The following is a 26,079-nucleotide window of genomic DNA, read 5'->3' on the forward strand; positions in this document are numbered from 1 at the left end:
TGTGCGCTATATAAAGAATTATTATCATGTAATGAGCCGTTTATCCAAAAAAACAGTCCATGTTCATGTAGCCTTACTATGTCAAGACTGAGGAAACTGAAAACACCTTTGTACTGGTTATGTAATGAACATGACTGGCGTCCTATAGACGTACTATAAATATCTCTGATGAAAAAGCACTTTATGTCACCGTTAACACCTTATTCTGATTCTGTTATATACCTGCACTAACCGGATGAGCCATATACCTGCATAACGTTCATCCAGTTATATAGTATATACTATTAATAGAGGTATCACCCCGTAGGGACACTTCACATTTGGGCACAAGTCACCAAATTACACCAGTGACAACTATTTCTCAGTCATTTGGAATTTCCAATTGCACCGGTGCTTGTTTTTTGTTCTGATACAATGATGGAAAATGTTACTGAATGCTTAATACGGGTGCAAGACCCCGGGGACCCGAGTGATCGGGAGACGCAGAATCAAGGACACAATACAACAGAATCCGATTCATTATTTTATTGTGATGTGTCACAATAGCCTCTTATTTTGCATACAAAAAAAGCAAAAGTCTGAGTATACAGGATACATGAGCGGATGTTCTCCAGGGCGCTGGATGTCACGTCTTATGATCCCAGCTAACACATTCCCATAAGATGCCCGATGCCTTCATCCCAGAATGATACCAGATGAGATTCCTTGAAGCACACGGCAGACACGAGGCAGTGCATGGTCTCACAGGACACAAGGGACAACTCAGGAGAGGAATGAAACGTCTATTTGGCTATACAAAAATTCCTTCACCTAATGTCATGGGTGCTTTATAAATTACGTCCTGACCCTAAAATACAGGTAGAATCCAAGCTATAATTATTAGACCAGTTGATCTGTTAGCTGGGAAAGAAAAGCTCCAAACTAAACATAATCCCCTCCTGGTAGGGCAGAGGGATGACTCTGGACATCAGGGCCAAATGTTTAGGAAATTGGTGTGGATCCAACCTCACAGACCACTATATACAGCTGAAATATACCACTGTCAGCAGGTGTGACCATAAAGACTCCAGCCAGTGTTCTGTATTGTCCCTGGAGAGATGTGTGATCAGACCTTTGTGATCAGGACTGTGATATATGGATTTATATTCCAGGATTGTAGCTTATCCATGTATACTGTGTGTGTGTCCTCACACTGCTGTGCTCTGTGCATCCCTTCTCATATGTTATGATAGATTGCTGTAATATCCAGTCCTGCTACAGCTTTTACTCAGAACAGAGGGGAGGGGCTGTATAGGAGTTCAAAGCACAGATCACAGCAGCGTGAATGACAACCACCCTCTCGTGCACTTGGAGAAGCTACAATCCCAGAATATATATCCATATGTCACAGTCCTGCTGCTACTAATCATATACACAAAGTTTAGATCACACATCTCTGCAGGGACAATACAGAACACTGGCTGCAGTCTACATGTTCACATGTGGTGATAGATTTCCTTAAGGGAATGTAAAATGTAACCATTAAAGAAAATATGTGACTTCAATTTATATTTTCCAGGATAAAATTCCTTATTATTGGTACTTATGAAACATAGTGAAGCCGTGACCAATATCCCTCCCAATGAATTTTTCCACTAATTTGCCTTGTAACGCGAGGACTACATACACTGAAACTAGGTCTTGCACCAAAGGGAAGAGGGTGGGGGGCACTTATAGAGGGAAGGGAAACTATAGAAGGAAATCAATACCTAGAATCAATAATTTATCAGAAAGTAAAGACAGGTTTTCTCTCATTAAGAAAGCAGAACCAATGATTACAGGATTCCCATAGACCTTAATTCATATTCCCCTGCCCAACTCCCAGAAAGGCAGATGTCCTCCTTTTTATATATATTTTTTTTCTTTTTTTTTGTTTTATTAATGATAAAATCACTAATAAACTGCAAAAGGAGGATTGAAGTATACTATGCCGTAGTGTTCCCATATGTTCAAGGCACCCTCTGGCTGTGAAGGGTTAATGTACTGTACAATGTAACTCCCGTTCTATCTAAATAGGCGGCTACTCTTAGCCCACTGATGCCATGATGGCGTCGACTGGATACTCCTCCTTGCTCCGGGCTGTAACTTGCATTGTCACTGTGTCTGTCAGTACCAGCTTTGCACGTACTAAGATGTCATGGCCGCCCCGAAACACACCTGTATAAGGAACAGAAAGAATGGTTAGAGAAAAACGCATCTATTTTACTATTTATATACAAACGTATCACTCTGGAAATACATAGCTATAATTATCCTGCACTGATCCTGAGTTACATCCTGTATTATGCCCCAGAGCTGCACCACCTGGAGCTCTGGAGTATAATACAGGATGTAACGCAGGATCAGTACAGGACAAGCAATGTCATGCATGTACATAGTGACTGCACCAGCAGCAGAATAGTGAGTGCAGCTCTGGAGTATAATACAGGATGTAACTCAGGATCAGTACAGGACAAGCAATGTCATGCATGTACATAGTGACTGCACCACCAGCAGAATAGTGACTGCAGTCACCGTGTACATACATGACATTACTTATCCTGTACTGATCCTGAGTTACATCCTGTATTATACTGCAGAGCTGCACTCACTATTCTGTGCTGGTGCAGTCACTGTGAACATACATGACATTACTTATCCTGTACTGATCCTGAGTTACATCCTGTATTATACTCCAGAGCTGCACTCACTATTCTGCTGCTGGTGCAGTCACTGTGTACATACATGGCATTACTTATCCTGTACTGATCCTGAGTTACATCCTGTATTATACTCCAGAGGTGTTACAAATACATTTAGCCTTGTGGAAGGGAACTCACCAGCCAGGTACAGAGTGTGTGCATTTTTGTTTTCTGGTACTTTATCGGACCTCTCACATGGCTGCATTCCCAGGAACTTTATTACATTTCCTACTGCATCTGTGGAAAAGAAGATATATCCCATAATACAACATGGAGTGGATTCTGCAATCACTCAAAGAATAACACATACACCTGTACACCTGAGTCTACAATAACACACATACATTGCCAAATCCAGCTCCAGTCGCACTCATGTTTTACCTTCCAAAGTTTTTATTGTGGACAAGTTGAAAGTTTCTTCTTTTTCATAATCGTCTCCCACCTCGTCCCAAGCGGCTCCAAAGTTTGGCTTCAGAACCTTCTGTATATGATCCACCACAGTCACCTCAACGTCTTCCAGCTGCCAAAAAGGAACAAAATTACTTATCCATGCCTCTAAACAAACATGGTCATAAAATTACAAATAATAATCTAACAGTGGATTCCTATTATACACTTACATAAGTATGCTAATACATTACAGCAGACTTGGGTGTCTAAGGCTGCATTCACACGACCGTAGGGGGACATATGTACGGCCTCAAGCCTGCACCCTTACATACTTTCCCCCATAGACTGGCAATGGCCGCACGGAGCGATATGGACATGTCCTATCTTTCCCCGTGTTATGGGCCATGCACCTTGGATCGCTATGGAGAGGGGAGGGGGGAGGGAGCTCTTATTGTAAGATAAAGTCCTGACATTGTCCATTTGGCGGGCCATCTGACGTCACCTACTTACCACATACTCATCGTCGTAACCCTCCTCATCAGCTTCGCCAGTGTTGGGATCACAATCCTTCACAGTAAACTTTAGCATGCAGCTAAATGTGCAGGAATCTGCACAAAAAGGAGCAAAAGATTTTGAATTGCCTTCCAAAAAAAGGTTGATATCACAAAGATACAATGTGAAATCCATGATGATAATGCCATGTTACAAGGTTGTATTACAGGACTTTAGGACGATCATAATGGGGATGACACAGATGAAATATCACAGTAGAAATACCAATAATCTTTATAGGAGGCTGTTACAATATTAAATGTTATGTCCTCTCCATAGGTCATGCTGATCAAGACCACCACTAGTCACAGGAAAAGGCTCCCGTTTCCCTATTGGGAATGTTGTGCCTTACTGCTATGGCACATACATGCTCAACCTGACTCTTCAGACCCACATCCTATTGTCAATGTGTTGCCCAGCATTTAGATTCCTACTGATCAGCATATAACTTGTGGATAGGAAATAGCACTACCCCCTTTAAAGGTTATCCATCTAGTCCTTACATGCAGAGAGATCGTCTTCAGGTATAGAGACCAGGGTATAACAGGTTCCAGGCTGGTTGTAGGACAGAGACTTCACCGGTACATAGCACATGACTTCAAATCCCTCTATGGGCTCCATCTGTACAGTGACGTTCTCCAGGATCTGATCGTTCAGTGTATTGGTGCAATCAAACTATGAAAGAGATGGACGTCAGTACTTGACACCAGACCACCAGCAGCTAAAAAGTGTCCGTGCTAAACAAGTGACCCTCACCTGGAATACAATGTGATTAGCAAATGTGTGTTTGGTGCATCGGACAACGTATTCTGTCTCAGATTCTGTAAGGGCAACAGGTTCTGGAGACGACTTGAATAAAGCGCCAAGACTCTTAAACTCTGGAACAGCAGCCAGTTGTTCTGAAAAAGGGGAAAGAGGTCATTTAGCTACAATGATTTACAGGTACAGGCGGTCCCCTACTTAAGAACACCTAACTTACAGACAACCCCTATTTACAAACGGACTTCTGTATGTTGGTTATTTACTGTACCTTAGCCGTAGGCTACAATAAACAGTTATCTCAGTTGTCTGCAATTAAGTTGTATTGTTAATTCTGGTTCTTATGACAATCCAACATTTTTAAAATCCAGAGACAAAAAAAAAAAAAAAATTTGGCTGGGGTTACAATTATAAAGTATACAGTTCCGACTTACATACAAATTCAACTTAAGAACAAACCTATAGAACCTATCCTGTATGTAATCCGGGGACTGCTTGTATATTTGTAAAATATCATGTATTAATAATCATGTGAAGAGCAGGATGATTTAGCACAAGATCACACATAGGTGCAGCTTCTGCTGCAATTTGTGATCCTTGTCATATAACATACAGCTACAATAGTAATTTACTAGAAATAATATGTTTAACTTACCTTGGAAAATGTCCTGTCTACTGGACACCACTTTCTCGGGTTGCCTCACTGCGGCGGTAGGAACATTTTCTAATACAAAACAGACACTAGTCAGAAGACAAATCTAATAAAGCTCACATACATCATATGTATGATCTATGTGGGCCCTCAGCTACAATACGAGACACAGTGTAAAGTTATAGGGATGTTGATAAATCGGATTACAGACCTGCTCTCTGCTCTGTTAATGGTGTTGTAGCCAATGGTACAGACTTGAGGTCAAAAGGCTTGTCAGTAGGCTCCAGCGTGTACTGATGTAATGCCCGCTCTAATCCTGGGATGGACACGGTTAACCCTGTAATCATGGAAGAATTAGAACAAGTTGCAATCACTTTTTGGAACAGTCAGTGGTCCTGAATACAGTTACAGAAATTCAATGGACGCACCATTCAGGATGTATGAAGAATTCAGAGCCTTTTGTCGTTGCTCCAATATACTAAGATAGAACGTGGCCCGGTCTCTTACTTCATTATCGTCGTCCATTACACACCTAGGAGTGAGCAGACAAATACTCTGTATGAAATGAACAGGGACTAAATTCTGACATCGCTCACACAATGGGGGTCATTTACTAAGGGCCCGATTCGCGGTTTCCCGACGTGTTACCCGAATATTTCCGATTTGCGCCGATTATCCCTGAATTGCCCCGGGATTTTGTCGCATCGGCGCTGGCATGCACGCGACAGAAATCGGGGGGCGTGGCCAAACGAAAACCCGATGGATTCGGAAAAACCGCCGCATTTAAAACAAAAAATTGGTCGCACGGGCCATACTCACATGCACCAGGAAGAGATCAGTGAACTCCGACGCAACTCGGCGGACCTCGGCGCAGCAGCGATACCTGGTGGACATCGGGCGCAGGACCTTCATGAATCGCCGGAAGACCCGAACGCTCATGCGAGAAGCCGCCGCTGAACGCGAATGGACCGGCTAAGTAAATGTGCCCCAGTGAGTTATATTGAATGCTACTCTGATATAATATCAAGAAATGGGGCCACCATGTGGACTGTGGCTGATATTGCAGCCCCACTGATGTTAAAGGGATATTCCAGGAAATCGAATCTGAAGAGCCAAACTTGTGTACAAAATGAAGAAATTAATTGCACTGGAGCACAATCATTCACATACCTTCTCAATAACACCAAAACACTGGGCAGCATGTCTTCATTCTGAGCACCAAATTTGGCCAATGCACTGACAGCACCTAAGGAGCAAAATTAGAAAAAAATTGTTTAAATAGCAAAAGAAGAACTAAAGTCTAAATTTCCCCCAAAAAAACTCATATCATGTGCAGCGCTCACCTGCCCGGACCTCCTCGTTTTCCAGTATAACTCTGTTATAAATGAAGCGGATGTATTTGGAAGGACTAGAGGTCCTGGGTCCTTCCTGCCCGAGGAGGTGGAGGATGCGAGTGGCCAGAACAGTGAACTCACAATCCTCTATGAACTCGCACAGATGGGACAGTCCGGTCTCTTTGCTTTCTGGATTTTCTTCAATGATACTAATGATACAGTCCACTATGGCTCTCTTGTACTCAAAGCCGCCCTGCTTTCAGAGAGATTGCAATTAATATGCAAATTACAGAGTATTCCTATAAATATGCTGCCCATAACTTACTATACAGTCTGCAACACAATAGTCTCACCTCTTCCCTGAGCATTGTGAATAGGAAGTTCATCATGACGGCATGCTTACGAGGATACTTATGACACAGGGCGTTAATGGCTTGTACAACCACCACCTAGAAAACAATACACAAATATATGAAGTATTAAATATTACAAGAGTTCATTGTGCAACAAAGTTGAGTGGTCACTGAGAAGAAATATGAATTGAGTTTTGAGGGTCTAAACCCTCATAAGGTCTCAAAATCAATACAGTTGTAAAGTGTGACAATATGATAACAATTTGGAATACATCTTTACACCGTGAATGACATCACATCTGTCCATGTTAAATGTCACAGTTCTTTCTTGCAATACCAAGCGAGGTCAGGTTTCATACCTTGAACTCATCAGAGATTTCAGACATGAAAGAGGATATCTGTTTCATGAGTCGATCGATGCTGCTCTCGCTGCCGGTCTTTAGCAGGGTGGTGATTGCCAAGGTGGCGATACTGCGGTTAGAGTCTGTCACCAGATTCTCCAAGTCCAAGTTGCAGGCGGTTACAGCTGATGGGTGTTTCATGGCCACCTTTATCAATGCAAAACATATTTATATAAAGTGATGACAGCTCTATATTTAGATGCATCAGGCTGTGCAGTGTCAGATAAGGGCTACGTACCTTGTTGAGGGTTCTTACTGCGGCATAGCGGAGGGCAGCTTTTGGAGAACTGCAAAACAGCTGCAACACTGCAAAAAAAAAAGTTTTAAAAAACTTAAGGGCTCTCTGTGGAACTGGAACACTAAAAAGCCCATGCCCTGGGTAATCCTACTCACCAGACACAGCAGGTGCCAGCTCTTTGGCAGTGCAGGAGGGCAGGTTAACAATGGCAGAAGCAGCTTCATAGACGACCATCTCATGCTTATTCCTCAGGCAGCTCTCAATGAAGTCAAACAGGGGGCTGTCCCGGCTGGAAAAATGTATAATGTTACTAAACATCTTTGCAAACAATAACCAGGGATCAAGCAATTACTGTGTCACTTACTTTCCATCTTCCTCCTCCAGGAGTTTGCTGGCCACCCGAATCATCATACAATAGGCGAATGGAGACTTTAGGCCATGGCGCATAAACTTACTCAGCATCTTGTTGACGGAGAGACGATCGTTCTTACGGACATGATACAGCAATCCAAGAGCGTGGTACTGGGGAGCAGCAAGACAGTAGATTAGGATTACTTCATATGCTTTCAGATTCTTCTGGGACTATAGGAGCAGAAATAGAAAACTCACCTGCACCATGATGTTATCACTGGAGGCGGCTTCTTGTGCTTCATTGACCCAGCGCTTCACTACATCAAAACTGGTCTTCAGCAGGTGCTAATGGGGTAATTAAAAATAAAAGAATTAAGATATATATATATACCTGTAAAATAAAATGCCCAATATAAATGTGTAGCACTATCAGAGATGAAATACAACATGGAAGACACTGTAAATGGTCTGAATAATCATAATAATTTAGACCATGTTCATATCACAGTTTTCTCTTTTATTTGATATACTTTAAGATATTTTCTCCTATGGATGATATCCCTGTGGCCAACTTCTTATATAGTATGGCTAATATTGTATAAAGAGGTCTATACATTAATGACATCTACAGGACAGAGAATACACGGCTGATCCCAGGTAGTCTGACTGTCAAGACCCCTTCACAATCATCAAATCAGGGGAATAAAAAGCAACACAGGGCAGCTGCCGAGTCTTGCTCCCTCCGCTAGACACGCCAGAAGTCACAAAGCAATCACTGCACAATCAGACATTTATCATCTATACAGTGGATCAGAGCAACATTGTTAACCTAATGCTATATTTGTTAGGACAAACAGAACCCCCATTCTTTTTATCTATGCGGGTCCCAGCAATGACCATCAATCAGCGTCTCATCCCTAATAAACATTAGCATCATCGAGTGGTGTGTCACCTGGGAATGAAATCAACATTCTATAAATGCCCCCCAGTGTATATAGTGGGATATTATAACTTACCAGTGAAGAGACAAGTGCAGAGCTGGAGACACTTGGCACTTTGTCCACGATGGCTTGTTTCATGTAGCGCTCGATGGCCTGTAGCATGGTGCTCTGAACAGACATAGACATAGGATAATGGGACACTGATCTTACACTATTCAGCTAAAGGGAGGATATCCTTACTGACTTACATCAGTGATCTTACACAGGGCTCTCACTGCTGGACCTCTGTAGCTGTCTTCTTTCCCAGTCATGTCTTTGGTTAAACTACAAACAAAGCATCAACCATTAAAGGGGGTTTCCCATCTGGGCATTAACATTTAATTTAATTCATTTGCCATGTGTAAACATTTCTTCAATTGAATGTTATTAAAAAAAATGTTCCTGTGTGAACAGGACTACATTTATGAGAAATTATGTTGTCCCTTGGCTTCCTCTGATACGACCACCTCACACTCTGGCAGCAGTGGCCAGAGATGTGCTATAGAGCCCTCCCTGACCTCCTGGATTCTGCAATCATTACCACAGGACGGCTGCGGGACATGTAGTAACTTCCTGACATTTTATATATAAAAACTTTTTGTTCCTTTGCGCAGGGACTACATTTGTAATAAATTATATTCACACAGGGATTTTTTATTTATTAACATCTAATTGAAAAAAATAAATAAAAAAAAATAAATAATATTATACATACACACACACACACACACACATATATATATATACACACACATATATATACATTCTTGAACTCACCTACTGGTGACAATGATCACATCCTCAGAGATACTCGCCATCTCCTTTATGGTGAGGTAGCACATCCTGCGCAGTGTTGGCTGGGGAGAAACACATGATCAAATAGAACAGGATTGTCTTAATTTAGACCAAAAACTGTGTGTCACTCCCTTACACAAAGGACTAAGCTGCAGACTTGAAGTTATACTAAAATTGTATATCTATTGCATACAGTTAAAATAGTGTCAGTATGTAGCAGGTATCACTCACATCATTTGACTGGAACAGCTTGGTCATAGCAAAGAAAGCTTCTGTGGCCTCCGTGGCTCCCATGTGCTCACCCTGAAAAAATGAGAAAAGAACAGGGAATCAGGAAGAGATAGAAAAGAGGAACTGCTCACAGCAGCCAGATTCCAACTCTCATCTTCTATTCTTTCTTTGTAACCATATTTAGGGTAATTCTACTATTTAGCATACGAGATAACATTATTCTATCTGATCTCCCAGTATTTCCTGGGTGTCAGATGTCACAAGAATGAGGAATGACACTGGTTCCAAAGGGGAAACGGATCATGGAAAGGTAAAGATTGGTCATATTAAGATCCCTCCCCCACCCCCGGTTTTTAACAACATTGGGGGGAGATCAGGACTGAAAATAATCACAATTACCTGTGAAGTGACAGTAAATGTGATTATTTCCCCTTCTTTATGCCATCTCTACCCCAGGTGGGCGAGGAGAGGCATAAAAGGAGCCAGCTGCAGAGTGGGGTGGCAAAGGCGTTCAATACACTACACATACCTGGTTGATGAGGTAAAGGATCTTGGTCAAGATGTGAGCGCATTTTCGGGGGTTGATGGGAGTCTCATTAAACAAACGAGCCTACAATAAGAACATACAAAGTGATTCGCAGAAGTTAAATGTAATGGGGAATTTTCCCTGATTATTGGATTCTATTTGTGTCATATGGTAATAAAAAGCAAAGGGGAACGTGACCTTCTACATGGGATTTATTTTTATAAATTTTATATTATAGCTTAAAAAATTCTAATGATGGTCAGGATCCCTGCTTAGGGTCAGTGAACAGTGAACTATACAACAAGGCTGAACATGTGTTCTGATGATACAGCTGTACAGCCATGTCTCTGCAGGAAATGATCTTCAAAGTTTCAAAATTTTCATTAACTACAAGATTTTGTTTGGGTCACGGGAATTGATGTAAACTCACCTCCTGGAGAACTGCACTTTTCTCCAAGTGCTGGAAAGGATTGGAGCCACCTCCTGAAATCACAAAAATTATCACTCAGCGCCAATGGTGACAATAGGGATTTGTACTGAGCAGGGAAACTTCAGGTCTTGATATTAATTAAGACACAATGGGCCACATTTATTACAGTGTTTGCACCAGTTTTCTGTCTGACTTTGCACTGAAAAGAACGTGGAAACTGCTTGTACATGTATTTATAAAGTGTCTGCGCCAGTTTTGTGTCGCTGCTGCTCTGTGTCCGACAAGATAAAAAACGTGCAGCTAAAGGGGCTGTCACTGCTTATTCAGAGTTTGCAACATGTTTAATACAGCGACTCGATAGAATTGTGTCGCACGCTCTATGTTAAAGTTGCGCCAAAAATAAGAAGGTGCCACGTCCCCGAGTAGTGCAGGGGGCGCAAAAAAATTGAAGACCCTGAGCCAGAATTCAGTAATCTGCAGCTCCCTGCACACTCAAAAGGCAAACTGCACTATAACTGATAAATCTGGGCCAATAGGTTTACATGAAACACACAGTAGACATTGAAGATCCGGATTATGAGACCAGATTATGAGGTTATAGTCTTCTTATCTATTGCCTTTCCCATCTATAAAAGTAGTTTTATGGGGATATGTCAAATTGCTTTCAATAAAGTCTGGGATACCCTCATTTACTAATCATAAAAGGGAACCTGTCAGCAGGTGTGACCATGTAGGCTGCAGACAGTGTTATATTTTGTCCTTGTTTATTAGATCCAATATCCATGATGTCATGGTGAACGGCTCAAACTTGTTGTTTTTTTTTCCAGATGACATAAATACCCCGTGTTTAAATCAAGAAGTGCCCAAGTGTTTTTTGTTCTCCTATGGCAGTGATGGCGAACCTTTTAGCGGCCGAGTGCCCAAACTGCAACCCAAAACCCCCTTATTTATTGGGAGGTGCCAACCAAAAATTAAAGCAGTAACTTATTGCTCCCTGTTCAACAACTTTCAATCATATTGGCCTTCTGAGGACAACAACACAGTAGAAAGATGGAACATTTTCATCACTTTAGCTTCTTTCCAGTGTCCCTCTGTACAGAGAAAATCGTGGGGCCAGCAGGAGATCCTCCAAAGATAATTTGGCCCTGTCTATTCATTCTCCCTCTTCCTACAGTACCAAGTAGCAAAGTCAATATCAAAATATCACTGAAAGCAGCTTTTAAGTTGCTTGGAACTGCAGGAAGATTCTTTGAGTCCTGTCTGGTGTGTTGGGGTGATGGCCTGAGTGCCCACAGAAAGGGCTCTGAGTGCCGCCTCTGGCATCCGTGCCATAGGTTCGCCACCACTGTATGGTTTTCCTGACCAGACTCAAGTATCATATAGCCTGAGCCGACTCAGGAATTCCACAAGCCTGCTCCACGACGCATCCTTACTCACTTTGTTTAGTTGAGACATTTCACAACCATAAAGAGCTGAGCTTCATACTCCTTCTATATGAAATGTATCCATTGATTCTATAAAAGATACTGCACTTATTGTTGCGCTTTTGATTTTTTGTCTTCCATTTTTTTTCTATTCGAACCCCTAGGCATTGTCCCTGGAGAGATGTGTAGTCAGACCTTTGTGTATGTCGCCCCTTGAGGAAGCGGGGAGCAGCGAAACTCACGTCGGGGTACTTCACCTACATACACTTTACACCATGGGTAAGCGAATTTAGGATAATAGATATAATAAGATTATTGGAAAGTTACATGTTTGCACTTTCTAAACCATGGGCTGCTGTAACTGTGCATTAATATGGCAGGTTGACGTGTACTGGGAGCACGTTCTTGTGAGATACAGCGATTTGCACATATTGATGAGCTTTATGCAGCTACGAATTGTCTAGTGTTATGGTGATGAATCATATGGACCTTCAGGAATGATCTAATATTTTCTTATGGTAATTTACAAATGTTGTAATGAGATTTTTAGATTATTTTCAATAATTATATTTTTTAACTTTTTTTGCGATTTAATGTGTATGAACCAATTCACACTCTTGTATTTTTGGATTGCTTTGTGTATGTTGTTAGTAGCTGCAGGACTGTGCTATATGGATTTATATTCCAGGATTGTAGCTACTCTAAGTGCACTGGGGTGTGTCCTCACACTGCTGTGCTCTGTGCAGCCAGTGTTAGGTATTGTCCCTGGAGATATGTGTCATCAGACCGCTGTGTATGTTGTTAGTAGCTGCAGGACTGTGATATATGGATTTATATTCCAGGATTGTAGCTACTCTAAGTGCACTGATGTCTGGCCCGGGTCTCTGCATACCCTATGTCTGGGGGTAGACGTGTGTGATCACTGCCATGATGGACCTAATGGTGATCTCCTTCAATCCCATAGAAGTGGATGGGCCCTCTCCCCTATCATGATCCTCCTATTAGTGACCCCTGGGAGTCAGACAATTATTTGGAGGACCCCTCTGTATAGGTGACACATCACTACAGATAACGCAGCGAAATACAGTCCTGTACAAAGCTAAATATTTTGTATTTTGGAGTTTTTTTTAGAATAACCCTTTAAACCTAAATAAGGAAGTACTACAGGTCCCAGCCTGTCCTGGTAGGGTTGTCAGACAGCATGCTGGGACTTGTAGTCCTCCTGGCTCAGGTATAGTCCATACAGGAGGCCTGACACCACACAGACACCTGAGCCGCAGCCATGACTGTCGTGTACACCTGCAGCCAGGCCTCGGCCTCCGCCCCGGCCCGCGTCCCGCTCTCTTACCGGACTCCTCGTCCTTCTTATCGAACTTCTTGAGCATCTCTACGACTCCCTGTTCCGCGCTCCGCCACTTCCTGCCAGCCTGTCACCGGGACACGTCACCCCTGACAACACAGTGCGCGCATGCGCGGTGCCACAGTAGGGCGGAACGCCGGGATTCTGGGTCCTGCGTCTCCCGCGCATGCGCCCGTCACCGCTCTTTACGACACTGACGTACGTGTAAAGTACGCCTTCCACGTAATACCAACACGCATGCGCAGTGCTCTGGCGTCTCACAATACATTTTAGGATTTTTTTTGTGCACATTTTTTGGTTATGTAGTGTAGGTCAGATAATGCTTGGCTCGGTTATACACCCACCTACAACTAATTAATTCAGATATACGAAGAAATACGTGAAATAAGTTACAGATGTATTTACACTCAGCTTATCGCCTTAAAATTTTCCTTTCAGGGTCAAGAGAATTTTTGTAAATCAAAAAATTAGAGGCAGTGAGTCCAAAATTGTGTCCCAGTGACAATTGGAGTTTCAAATTATTTTGCTGTTTGGGACCAAGGATGATCAATAAAGCTTCATTACAGGCAACTTAGGGTGATGGCACACGTAGCGCTTTATCTGCGCTTGCAAACGCAGACAAAGACGCGCCCACCGGGGCGGGCCTCGGCCCGATCACATCGGCGTTTCTATGTTTTGCGTTAAATTAACGCAAAACACCGGCGGCTCGTTCCCGATCGCAGGCGTTTCCATAGAAACGCTGATGCGATCGGGCTGAGGCCCGCCCCGGTGGGCGAGACTTTGTCTGCGTTTGCCTTTGCAAGCGCAGACAAAGCGCTACGTGTGGCACCAGCCTTACAGCTGATCATTGCAGTCTGGGACTATAGTAACATCCAGAGAGCTTCACCAGAGCTCACAGTGGGTAGAGAGGTCCGTCTTTAACTAGGGGTCGTCTGTAAGTCGGGTGTCCTTAAGAAGGGGACTGCCAGTATATTTAGTCCTATTTTCTGAAACAAGATGGCTTCCCAGCTTTCTTTATGTATTCCTCCAAGTCTCCATCAAAATCAGTAGTCCTACGCCTGTTGTTAATGAGGAAGCTTGCTAAATTTATTGGACTGTATCTAGAACCGCTAGAACTGATCTCAGCATGTCCGCTCTGTTTAATGACTCTAGGTTCAATCCAGTAAATCCCACAAAGTTCATGGAGAGATTTGTTTTATGAAAATCATTGGGCCACTTGTATTGAAAGTTGTACAAACTGCCCTTTGTGTATTTCCCTGTGTAGTGTGCAGGGGGCGCCAGATTAATCAAAAGTGGCGCACGGTCTTCATGAATCTGGCGCCCCCTGAACTGCTCTGGCAAAGTTTCCAATTTCTTTTTGGTGCACCTTTAACATAAAACATGCAACACAATTCTGTCGAGTGTCAGTAATAAATGTAGTGCACAATCCGAGTCTGTACCAGACGCAGAATGCAGAATTTTGTGGACACAGAGCAAAAATGGTGCAGACACTTTATAAATACATGTATAAGCAGTTTCCACGTTCTATTCAGAGTCGGACAGAAAACTGGTGCAAACACTATAAAGTATGTTGGCCATTGGGACTTACTTACTAAGGGTCCGCCGCTGCATTTTTATCTGATTTTCCGGCATTTTCGGGATTTGCGCTACTGTGACAGGTATTTAACTGGGGATTGTGTCGCACGCGATTGGCTGTGGCGCTAGCTTTCATGCGACAGAAATCGGGGGGAGGGGCCGTCAGGCGATCCGACTGATTCGGACTGAGCGCGGGATTTAACTTAAATTGTGTCGCAAGACAATGCACTTACATGCACCGGGAAGAAGAAGGTGAACTCCGGGGACCTGAGTGGAGAAGTGACACATGCAGAATATCGGGCACATGATCTTAGTGAATCGTGGCAGAGTGCATTCTGGTCGGACAATGCACTTTCGGGTAAGTAAATGTGCTCCATTGGGGCAGATTTACTTACCCGGCCCATTCGCGATCCAGCAGCGCGTTCTGTGCGGTGGATTCGGGTCTTCTGGCGATTCACTAAGGTAGTTCCTCCGGCGTCCACCAGATGTCACTGCTGTGCTGAAGTTCCCCGAGGCCCGCCGGAATGCACGAGCCTATACATGGTGAAGGTAAGCGTCAGTCCCGCGACACAATTTTTTTTTTAAATGCGCCAGTTTTTCCGAATCCGTCGGGTTTTCGTTCGGCCACGCCCCCCGATTTCTGTCGCGTGCATGGCGGCACCGATGCGCCACAATCCGATCGCGTGCGCCAAAATCCCAGGGCAATACAGGGAAAATCAGCGCAAATCGGAAATATTCGGGTAACATGTCGGGAAAACGCGAATCGGGCCCTAAGTAAATGACCCCCATTGTGTCTGTGGCAGTGACGCACAACTTGAAGCTCTGTTACGGAACTACAACTCCCAGCATGACCTGACAGCCATTGATAGGATGGGGGTTCTTGTTCTACACTAATGGCACAACCATTGCACAGTAAAGATAATGAAAGCAACATGAATTTTTCTTTTTTGGTTACATTCGTCTCAAAGTATTCCCAATAAAAGAAATTATGTTGTATGTGATCTCCTTTAGTTTTCCTTTACTACAGTTTGCCAGACTTGGAAATGTACAATCTATCTCCTTAGATGTGACAGATGTAACCAAAATATTCACAATTTCGACTTAGTATATATGAAGGTGTGGACCTACCGTAGGGGTGGTCTAGTAGGTACATGGTTTCCAGAATTAAATGCCCCCCGGAGCCGCTAGTTCGGACATTGCCTGTGGGGCCTTCCGTCCTCCAAGCGTCTGTACTTTGAACAATGTCTCGCTGTGTCACCTAAGACTACCTGTTATCTGAACCTGGAAATTTACCCTTTCATGTCTGACAGTGAGAGGTCGTATGAATGATCGCCTCGGCTGACTGTAGTTTGGCAACATTATTTGCTGAAAGTCATATTTGCTGTTTTATGCAACAAGCATAACATGTGTCCCCTGTGCTTTACACTGCAGCTCTGCTTCTTTTTATAGTTTTTTTCATGTAGGGGCAGTGAATTCTCAGTGCATTGTTGTAAGGATATCTAATTTCTATTGCAGGTGGGAAAGTATAATAATATACTACTAGCAACAAAGAGAGAAACATATGATCGCCAGGTATGTCCTGCTTTGGTCTGTTTCCCCCTGTTGCATCTTGTACCATTGTTTTGGAACAAAGGATAAGAAAGAAGCAGAAGCACAGGAACTAATGGACCACAACCCTATATTGGTATGGATTTAAAGAGGACCTGTCACCCTCAAAAACGGCACTAGGAGCTGCTTACAAAAGTAAGTAGCTCCTAGTGCTAAAACAGACGCAGGAGTGTTACACTGCTAGCGTTATTGGGAACCTCTGATAACGCTAACAAACACTGCTGGAAGCGGTCCAGTGTATTCACGAGGGGGCGGGTTTTTAGTAAGCAGCTTCTAGTGTCGTTTTTGTGGGTGACAGGTCCTCTTTCAAGGAAATCTACCATCAAAATCCATCCTGATAAACCAGGGACATTACACATAGATCCAGGCCCCGGGACTGTGGGAATCTTCTTATATTTGTTAACCATGGCCTCCTACCTTCTAAAGCAACTTTTAAAATTATGCTAATGGTAATAAAGTTCTTACCAGGGGGTGTTACCAGAGCCCCTCTATTCTGCAGCTTCACAGAAGCGCTTCCCTCCTCCCACTTTGTGAAATTACAGAAGGCAGAGGGAGGGGGAGCAGGGAGGTGAGTGAGACGGTGGAACAACCTGTGACGCTGCAGGACAGAGGGGCTCTTGTAACACCCCCAGAGTCCTTCAGACTCATTAGCATAATTGTAAAAGATTGATTTTAGAAGGCAGAAGGCCCTGGATGACAAATATAAAAAGATACCACAGTCCTGGTGCCTCGATCTACGAGTATGTGCCACTAGTTTATCATGATGGATTATGATGGTAGATTTCCTTTAAAGTGCATCTACCACCAGGATGAAGGACCCTATGCAAATGAGCCTGAGGGGCTCCAGGCTCCATAGGTGTTAACGGAGCCTGAGGCCCCTCAGGTTCATTTGTATACTTTTCCATCACGGTGGTAGTCCTTTAAGCAGTAGTCACAGGAAGACAAACAATGTTCATGTGTCCTATAAAGAAATATGATTGTCACGGAAGGCCCCCTCTAAGATTTAGATGACCCCACTATAGGTGGACGTTTGTGCCATTCTATGGCAATCACAAGTCTGATGACCCAAATTGAAAGCATTATAGATGAAGGGTCTTAGTCTAGGACACTGGACCCTGCCATGGGCCACCATTTAACGTGGGGCCTCGATATAAAAATCATTATTCTGGGAAACAGCGTACAAATAATACCAAATATCACAGTGTTTAAATAAAATCTTTTATTTCAGGCAGTAGTTCAGAGGTTGTAAATGTAGACGAAAGCCAAAAAAGCCAGAAAGTCCATGTTCCCACACATACATAGTACATAGTATCAACCAATGAGATAAAGAACAACTCCTGTCACACGGATAAATATACCATCGCCAGTTTTTCTAATGAATGCATCTTATATAAATAAAACCGCCATACCACACATTAATATTACCTCTATGCAGTATACAGATAATACTTCCATATAGTACCCACATAACACTGATATATGCATGTGAGAGGGTAACTGATAAATGTTTTTCCTGTTACCTGCTGCACTTAAAGGTGTTAAAATTACGATAAAACAGGGACAACATTGTGTGTAATATTTGTCCTTTGTATCCCAGGCCTAATCCGGCCTTCTAAGGTTAGGGATATCAATGTTTTATCTCTTCCACAGCACGGTGGCTTAGTGGTTAGCATTACAGCCCTGCAGCGCTGGGGTCCTGGGTTCAAGTCTCAAGGTTAACATCTGCAAAGAGTTTGTATGTTCTCTCTGTGTTTGCGTGGGTTTCCTCCGGTTTCCTCCCACACTCCAAAACATACTGGGAGGTTGATTAGATTGTGAGCCCCATTAAGGACAGGGACCGATCTGACAAGCTCTGTGCAGCGCTGCGTAATCTGTGTGCGCTATATAAATAAAGGAATTATTATTATTATTTATGGACACGAGTAGAATTAATTATAATTACTGCCCCTGTGGACTAGAATGGAAGTAATGCATCACTGCCCCCTAGGGACAAGAATAGGAACAGTTTTCTCGTGTGACTGGCGTTGCCCTTTAACTCAAGATACAATGTATAATTTTAGCAGGAAATGTAACGGATCGACTGGTCATGAACTATTGGACATTTTCATGTTCAGATACTTATATTTATAGTGGTCTCTTTAGCTAAAAATAACTAAAACATCACAGGTAATAGTATAAAAGTCTAAACTTTGCTATGGTAAAAACAGTGGACTGGATGTTCATTGCATTCAGAAATAGTTTTTATTAGCATTTTAGACCTAAACTCCACTTAGAACCTAAATATTTAGGAGTGACTCAACAATGTGCCAATCCCAGCGACCGGGAAGCTGCACTATAGGAAATAGGGTCATAACTTGTGCCGGTGGAGGGGGCACCCAGACCCAGGAGGCCGATACATTTGGGCCGAGCGCCTTTGAGTTACATCAAACTCCTTATATCTCAGCTTCCAGGATTCGTAGTAAATGGAATATTCCGGATTTAGAGTGGAGTGAGGATAGTTTAGCAGCGGATGAGATGAGCACAGATACCTGATGGATAAAGATAATATAAAACACTAAGCGATTAGAATAATCTGCAATACTATTGCAAGCAATATGCTTGGCCGGAGTTCATCATAGCACCATATCACAGTCCCTGAATTCTTTTTTTCGTTTTTTTTAATTATGGTTGTCAACCATTTTCTTATATAAAGCATTATTATAGTATATATTGTATATTTACATACGGATATGTGACCCATAGGTTGTAGGTAATGCTCTAGGTAGATAGAAGCATCTTTAAAGGAAATCTACCATCAGAATCCATCATGAAAAACCAGGGACACTTATTACTGGATCCAGACACCGTGACTGTGGTATCTTCTTATATTTCTTATACATGGCCTCCTTCCTTCTAAAATCAACTTTTAAAAATTATGCTAATGAGCATGAAGGGCTTATGGGGTGTTACCAGAACCCCTCCTTGCTGCGGATTCACACTGTAAACAGTAGGAGGTGGAGGGGGGAGTGCTCCTGCACAGTGTAACAGCTTGTGAGGCTACAGCATGGAGGAGCTCTGGTAACACCCCTTCTCCAGAGTCCTTTTGATGGTAGTTTTCCTTTAAAGGGGGCGGTTGATAAATTAACGGGAATAGAACTAGGATGCTGGTGATTTTTGTAAGCCTTACTGTTTTGTCACTGGTTTCCAGTAAGTCACCAAAAATCTATGGTTTTCACTAGGTCTGATTTCAAACTTTGTATTTAGAAAAATCTGATTAATAAGGCAGACCAAATTGGTGATGATTTCTGTGCTCCTGATTGGCTATTTAAGTCCAATTAGTGGATATGGATATGTTGTTTAACAGCAAGTCTTTAGTAACCAGTCTCTCCTTTGTCAAATCTTTTTACTTAAAGGGGAACCCCTGCATGATAAGAGGATAAGACGGACCACTGGAATTTCCATCAGTAATGACAATGGAGGTTACATGTGATGGGAACATTGGTCCACATTATATAAGGCATTGAGAACCACTTATTGTGAGGTCTTAGCTGTTGAATCCCCTGGAATTAGACATTTATTCCCCATATAATTGATACAACCAGTCGGACCTCCTATAGATCCACAACTTATGGCCAAAGGTCTTAGAAGACTTACCATCCCATTCTTTTCCTGAGGTCTTTTTGCCATATTAATCAGATTTTTCATAGAGAACCTCCTACAACCAGTTCTACATTCAATGACAAATGATGCTCCTTCTCTAATGTAACCTACAACACGGATAATGTTCTGTGAATTTAAAAAAAAAAAAAAATTCCCTTTCGGTAGAAAAAAAATAGTATAAAATATAGCACCAATTCTCTGCTACGAAAAAAAAAATAAGTTCTATGCACCATATAATAGGAGATACAGAAGTCATCATTCTATTAACAATAAAAAAAAAAAAATTACAAATATTTCCCAGATGTAACGGCAGCGGAACGCGATTTGGACCCTGTAAATTGCAAGGTTTTTTTTTTTTTGTTTTGCCTTTCTAAAACTTAGCGAATCTTACAAAAATATTACAATATACATCGATCTTTCTAGTTCTCCGCGGTGACTTAGCTTCCATCTTCTTGAGGTTTATCTGCAAAATGAAATAATAAAAAATTATAATATATTGTGGGGGGGGGGGGGGGGCTATGCACGAAAACTAAATGCATAGAGGAGACGTTAAGATTCCCCCCAATGGATAACCATAAAATTTTGGAGCATTTTTATTTTTTTTTTACAAATTTTCGGCACTGACCTTCTCCTTTCCTGCGCACACATTGTAGTTCGCATTGATCCTGCTCGTCGAAGCGGTTGAGATTTCCGCCGCAGCCGCTGTACACAAACGGGCGACATTGCCGCACCCGCTGATTGTAATACCATTTTAGTGTATATTTGGTGCATTCCCCTTCCAGCATTGGGAGATAACATATATCTGAAAAACAAAATGAGACTTAACAATACAGGCAGTCCCCGGGTTACGTTCAAGATACTGTAAGTTCTGTAGGTTTGTTCTTAAGTTGAATTTGTATGTAAGTCGGAACTGTAGATTTGTATAATCGTAACCCCAACTAGGAATCTTTTTGGTCTCTGTGACAATTGAATTTTAAAAATGTTGGGTTGTCATAAGAACCAGGAGTAACAATAAAGTTTAATTTCAGATGCCAATGATAACTGTTATAGCTGTTTATTGTAGCCTAGGGCTAAAGTACAGTAAATTACCAACATCCAGAGGTCTGTATGTAACTAGGGGTCGTATGTAAGTCAGGTGTTCTTAAGTAGGGGACCGTGACTGGTTTGTCACCCAGTGGGGCACATGTATCATGGTTTTTCGGCGTCCACTTTTTCCAGTTTACTGAAGTTGGCTACTTAATCATTGCAATGTATCTTAAGTATTTTCCCTTTGTGATACATGTGATGAGTTGCCTGTGTATTCTCACTTTTGTGACTTTTTAGTACTTGAAAGTAAGTCACAAAACTGTGAAGAACCTTTCCAGCACTCCAGAAATGTTGTAAAAAATGGAAAAAAACTTATCTAAACATTAAAATTGATGTACATTCAAGTGAAAAAAAAGTAGCCAGACCTACGCGTTTCATGCAATTACCATGACTAAGAGTAGAATGTAATTGCTTTAAACATGTAGGTCTGCATACTTTTTTTTCACTTCAATGTACATCAATTTCAATGTTTAAATAAAAGTTATTTTTCCTATTTGTACAACATTCTTGGATTGCCGGAAAGGTTCTACTTTTTTCACATTTTTGTGATCATCTGGACCGTTACCGGTGCTGTTTTTCCCTGCACTGTGACCCCCTCCTCTCCTTCCGTGCACCGCATCTAGGGACATGGAGCTACAAAATAATTGAAATGTGGTGAGCTATTTTTTCTTTTTCTATTTCCTACTGGAGAGTACGCCTGGGTCTAGAAAGCTCAGTTTTGCGACCTTTTAGGCACAAAAATGGGACAAATTGGGATTCTTACAGTCACAGAAAAGGAACTAACAGCTCGAGTGTAAAGATACATACGCCACACTGCATGAAATCTTTGGAGCAGCGAAGTTTACTATGCTGCTAGCAAATGCGACTACTTAGTCGCAAGTCGCTTAAAGTTGCAGAAAAAGTTGCAAATTAAAGTAAATAAAGCTGAGCTGCAATACCAGGCATAGCCACTATACTACCTACAGCACTAGGCATTTAAGATTGTATGAAGAATCTGTACTCGCCAAAACGCTGTGGACTAATCCAACACCCACCACACTCATCAACTTGAGAAAGGGTTTGTACCAAGTTTACAAGTTATCCGCTATCTACAGGCTAAATGGTGAGGGTCTGACTGCTGGTATGCCCACCGATCACCAGAACGGGACCCCCAGCAATTCATAGTAGGTGGGTCCCATGCTCACTAATGGATGGAGTAGCAGGACAAGCATACATCCTGCCACTCCACTAATTAGTATGAGAATAGTTGGAAATCTGAGCACAGCGCTCAGGTATCTCTAGTACATTCATTCTCTGTGAGTGCCAGAGATTGCTGAGCGCTGCACTCCAACACACTCATACTATTGAATCATTCACACCCGACCTGCCGCTCCACACGTTTGTCTGCAGAGGACCCGTTCTCCAGATCGCTGTGGGTCTTGTGATCAGTGGGGGTCCCAGCAGTAAGACCCCTCACTGATCAGTTAGGACATAGCTTGCAAACTTGGTACGGCCCCTTTAATAAATTCCGGGATCCCCCTTCAATAGAGCTGAATGCGTCTATGTAAAATACTGTAACCGTATATCATCATTGTATAATAAGTCATAGATACCATGTTTCGAAGTGTCTCTCTTGTTTCGAAGATTGACCTCAGATACTGTTGGGTTTGTCATATCTATAAAAGAAATGATACATATACAAGGGATACATCGTTTAGAGTTACTCTAGGTTTCGTTTTAGTTTTCATGCACAGATTACATAAGGAGTTGCACAGGATTAAAAAAACATGGCTGCTTTCTTTCTAAAAATCTTGCTAAACCAGGTGTCCTGCGATACCATGCACAACCTGACGCCAGTTGTGGCGCTGTTGTGTTCCAAAAAAAATGAAGACAGCTCTGTTTCTCTAATCTTGAACATGAGATACTATACTGACCGTCTGACAGCAGAGTGGCCTCTGTCCCATCCTCATCCGGATCTTCCTTATAATCGTCCACCGTGTAGATATGCTCATAATCAGGGTCATTGGTGTTTACCACCACCCTCAGTTCACGTCCTAAATGATATCATAGAAAAATATGTAAAGAAACTATAAAGTATTGAAGGGGTTTTTCCGCAAAACAAGATGGGCCCTATCCACTGGATAGGGCCTAACTTGCTGATCTCAATGATGAGACCCCCACGGATAACGAGGAAGGGGGGTCCGATGGTGTCCGCTGTAACTCTGTCTGACCCCTCGTCGCTCCCCGAGATAAGCAGAACAGACGGCCGTGCGTGTCCGTTCTTCTTTATTCATCTCTATGGAGCTGACGGACCGCCCATTTTCGTGATCTATCGGGGTCTCATCACTGAGACCTCCACCAATCAGAAAGTTAGGCCTTATCCAATGGATAGGGCCTAACTTGTTTAGTGGGAAAACCAATTTAATTGAATATGGAAGTATAGAAAGCATGAGAAAGATGCTAAACATAAAAAAAGCAACCAAAACCAATACCACTGGCCAACCATGCCCGTACCCTGGGAACAGAGGTGCATAGGTGATGAAAAAGGATCGGCTAGGATGATATGATATTTTCCATCTTTGAAGCTAATCTACTATTCACATGAATCCTTGGCCTAGAATATACTCGGCCACCAGAACCAGATCCAATAGATTATTCCTCAGGTCTAGTTCCTTGGTGGATAGTGTGATGCCCAGGGGCTAAGCTTCGGGATTGGGCAGCTCATTAACCATGATATGCCTTCCCTGTCATAACAAAAAAGTAGTGAATCTCCAGCAACGGAGGGATGAGCGAGAGACATGGGTTAGTTGACACAATGGTGGACACATCCATACAGGATGGACAGGACAACGCAAGAATCCACCTCTGTCACCATAGTCCTGCTGTCTTCTTCTTCTTCTTGCATATTATTGGGTGAGACAATTACGAAAAACATCATAACACAAAACATAGAACTAAGGATAAGAACCACCAGCGTTCTCCTTTCCAGGTGCAGTCTATGGCGGAGACCACCACATGACAAGTCAGAGCAGTTTTTAGGAACATCTTGACATATGTTGATGACCACGGTCAACGTCCTGTATGTTTAGTTGATTTTAAAGTGGACAACCATTGCTAGAGTCATCCAAGGGATATTTCAATTACTCACGGAGACCTTGGTGGACCAAAATCTTCCAAAGTCACTGCTCGGACCTATCACAGAGACACGCTATAGGGGAAGGCTGGCAAGGAATGTGGAGCTACTCTTGGCTTTATAGACGATGGTTGGCACTGGTTGTACGGTGGGGTTGGCCGGTTGTACGGTGGGGTTGGCCGGATGTACGGTGGGGATGGCCGGTTGTACGGTGGGGATGGCCGGTTGTACGGTGGGGTTTGCCGGTCGTACGGTGGGGATGGCCGGTTGTACGGTGGAGATGGCCGGTTGTACGGTGGTGATGGCCGGTTGTACGGTGGGGTTGGCTGGTTGTACGTTGGGGTTGGCCGGAGGACGGTGGGGTTGGCCGGTTGTACGGTGGGGTTGGCCGGTTGTACGGTGGGGATGGCCGGTTGTACGGTGGTGATGGACGGTTGTACGGTGGGGCTGGCCGGTTGTACGGTTGGGGTGGACGGTGGGGTTGGCCGGTTGTACGGTGGGGTTGGCCGGTTGTACGGTGGGGTTGGCCGGTTGTACGGTGGGGTTGGCCGGTTGTACGGTGGGGATGGCCGGTTGTACGGTGGGGTTGGCCGGTTGTACGGTGGGGTTGGCCGGTTGTACGGTGGGGTTGGCCGGTTGTACGGTGGGGATGGCCGGTTGTACGGTGGGGATGGCCGGTTGTACGGTGGGGTTGGCCGGTTGTACGGTGGGGTTGGCCGGTTGTACGGTGGGGTTGGCCGGTTGTACGGTGGTGATAGCCGGTTGTACGGTGGGGTTGGCCGGTTGTACGGTGGGGTTGGCCGGTGGACGGTGGGGTTGGCCGGTTGTACGGTGGGGTTGGCCGGTTGTACGGTGGGGTTGGCCGGTTGTAAGGTGGGGATGGCCGGTTGTACGGTGGGGTTGGCCGGTTGTACGGTGGGGTTGGCCGGTTGTACGGTGGGGTTGGCCGGTTGTACGGTGGGGTTGGCCGGTTGTACGGTGGGGTTGGCCGGTTGTACGGTGGGGATTGCCGGTTGTACGGTGGGGTTGGCCAAGCATCTCAGCCCCCTCTCTGTACACTGTGTTCTATCATTGGTCATCTGTAGCCATTGACCACTGCTTCCACTTGATGAACCTTTTCCAGCCGTCCCCGTATAGCGCCTCACCCCAGCAAGTATTAGCAGCCCCCAAGCCAGCAGAGAGGACGCATCACCAGATGGGTTTAGTATTCGTGTGGATAATTTGTGAAGCAGAAGAGACTTGTGGTGTGGACAGAATTATGCAACTAAACCGTCTGCTGCCGCAGTGTGAATCCTGCCGAAGCCAACTCACCCTCATCTTCATCAATGTGAGAGAACTTTAGGGCTGGGACTGGGACTAAACGAGGGTTAGATGGATGCGATGGGGGAGATGGATAGTTGGAAACAGAACCTGGGAGGTGCAAGGACATAACAAGAGATTCAGATGGGCACAAGACAAGCCAAGTTAAAGGGATCTGTCAGCAGATGTGACCATACAGACTGCGGCTAGTATTATGTATTGTCCCTGGAGAGATAGCGGCAGGACTGTGATACATGGATTTAT

At 43.4% G+C, this 26,079-nt stretch overlaps 2 protein-coding genes across 3 annotated transcripts; both read right to left on the bottom strand.

The window, feature by feature from the left end:
- Positions 1–510: 510 nt before the first annotated feature.
- COPG1 (COPI coat complex subunit gamma 1) lies at positions 511–13,663 on the bottom strand. Of its 2 annotated transcripts, none has more exons than XM_072129230.1 (24): positions 13,485–13,663; positions 10,713–10,765; positions 10,286–10,366; positions 9,757–9,828; positions 9,508–9,587; positions 8,940–9,015; positions 8,767–8,859; positions 8,009–8,095; positions 7,764–7,921; positions 7,555–7,688; positions 7,400–7,467; positions 7,120–7,308; positions 6,761–6,856; positions 6,417–6,663; positions 6,244–6,319; positions 5,502–5,605; positions 5,285–5,410; positions 5,077–5,145; positions 4,419–4,561; positions 4,166–4,337; positions 3,621–3,718; positions 3,102–3,240; positions 2,859–2,957; positions 511–2,196 (listed from the first exon to the last, which is right to left on the bottom strand). In XM_072129230.1, the coding sequence occupies exons 1-24, from the start codon at positions 13,519–13,521 to the stop codon at positions 2,066–2,068; spliced, it is 2,628 nt and encodes an 875-aa protein (XP_071985331.1). In that variant the 5' UTR covers positions 13,522–13,663; the 3' UTR covers positions 511–2,065. The 2 variants fall into 2 exon arrangements, with proteins under 2 accessions (XP_071985331.1, XP_071985332.1); XM_072129231.1 differs by having other exon boundaries at positions 6,417–6,660; positions 13,485–13,662.
- A 4,215-nt stretch (positions 13,664–17,878) lies between these two features.
- Positions 17,879–26,079, bottom strand: LOC140105274 (collagen alpha-1(VII) chain-like). The gene is made up of 5 exons (XM_072129232.1): positions 25,828–26,079; positions 23,318–23,437; positions 22,997–23,059; positions 20,944–21,120; positions 17,879–20,781 (listed from the first exon to the last, which is right to left on the bottom strand). The coding sequence occupies exons 1-5, from the start codon at positions 25,943–25,945 to the stop codon at positions 20,756–20,758; spliced, it is 504 nt and encodes a 167-aa protein (XP_071985333.1). The 5' UTR covers positions 25,946–26,079; the 3' UTR covers positions 17,879–20,755.

The sequence above is a fragment of the Engystomops pustulosus genome, chromosome 10, assembly GCF_040894005.1.
Source record: "Engystomops pustulosus chromosome 10, aEngPut4.maternal, whole genome shotgun sequence".
NCBI lineage: Eukaryota > Metazoa > Chordata > Amphibia > Anura > Leptodactylidae > Engystomops > Engystomops pustulosus.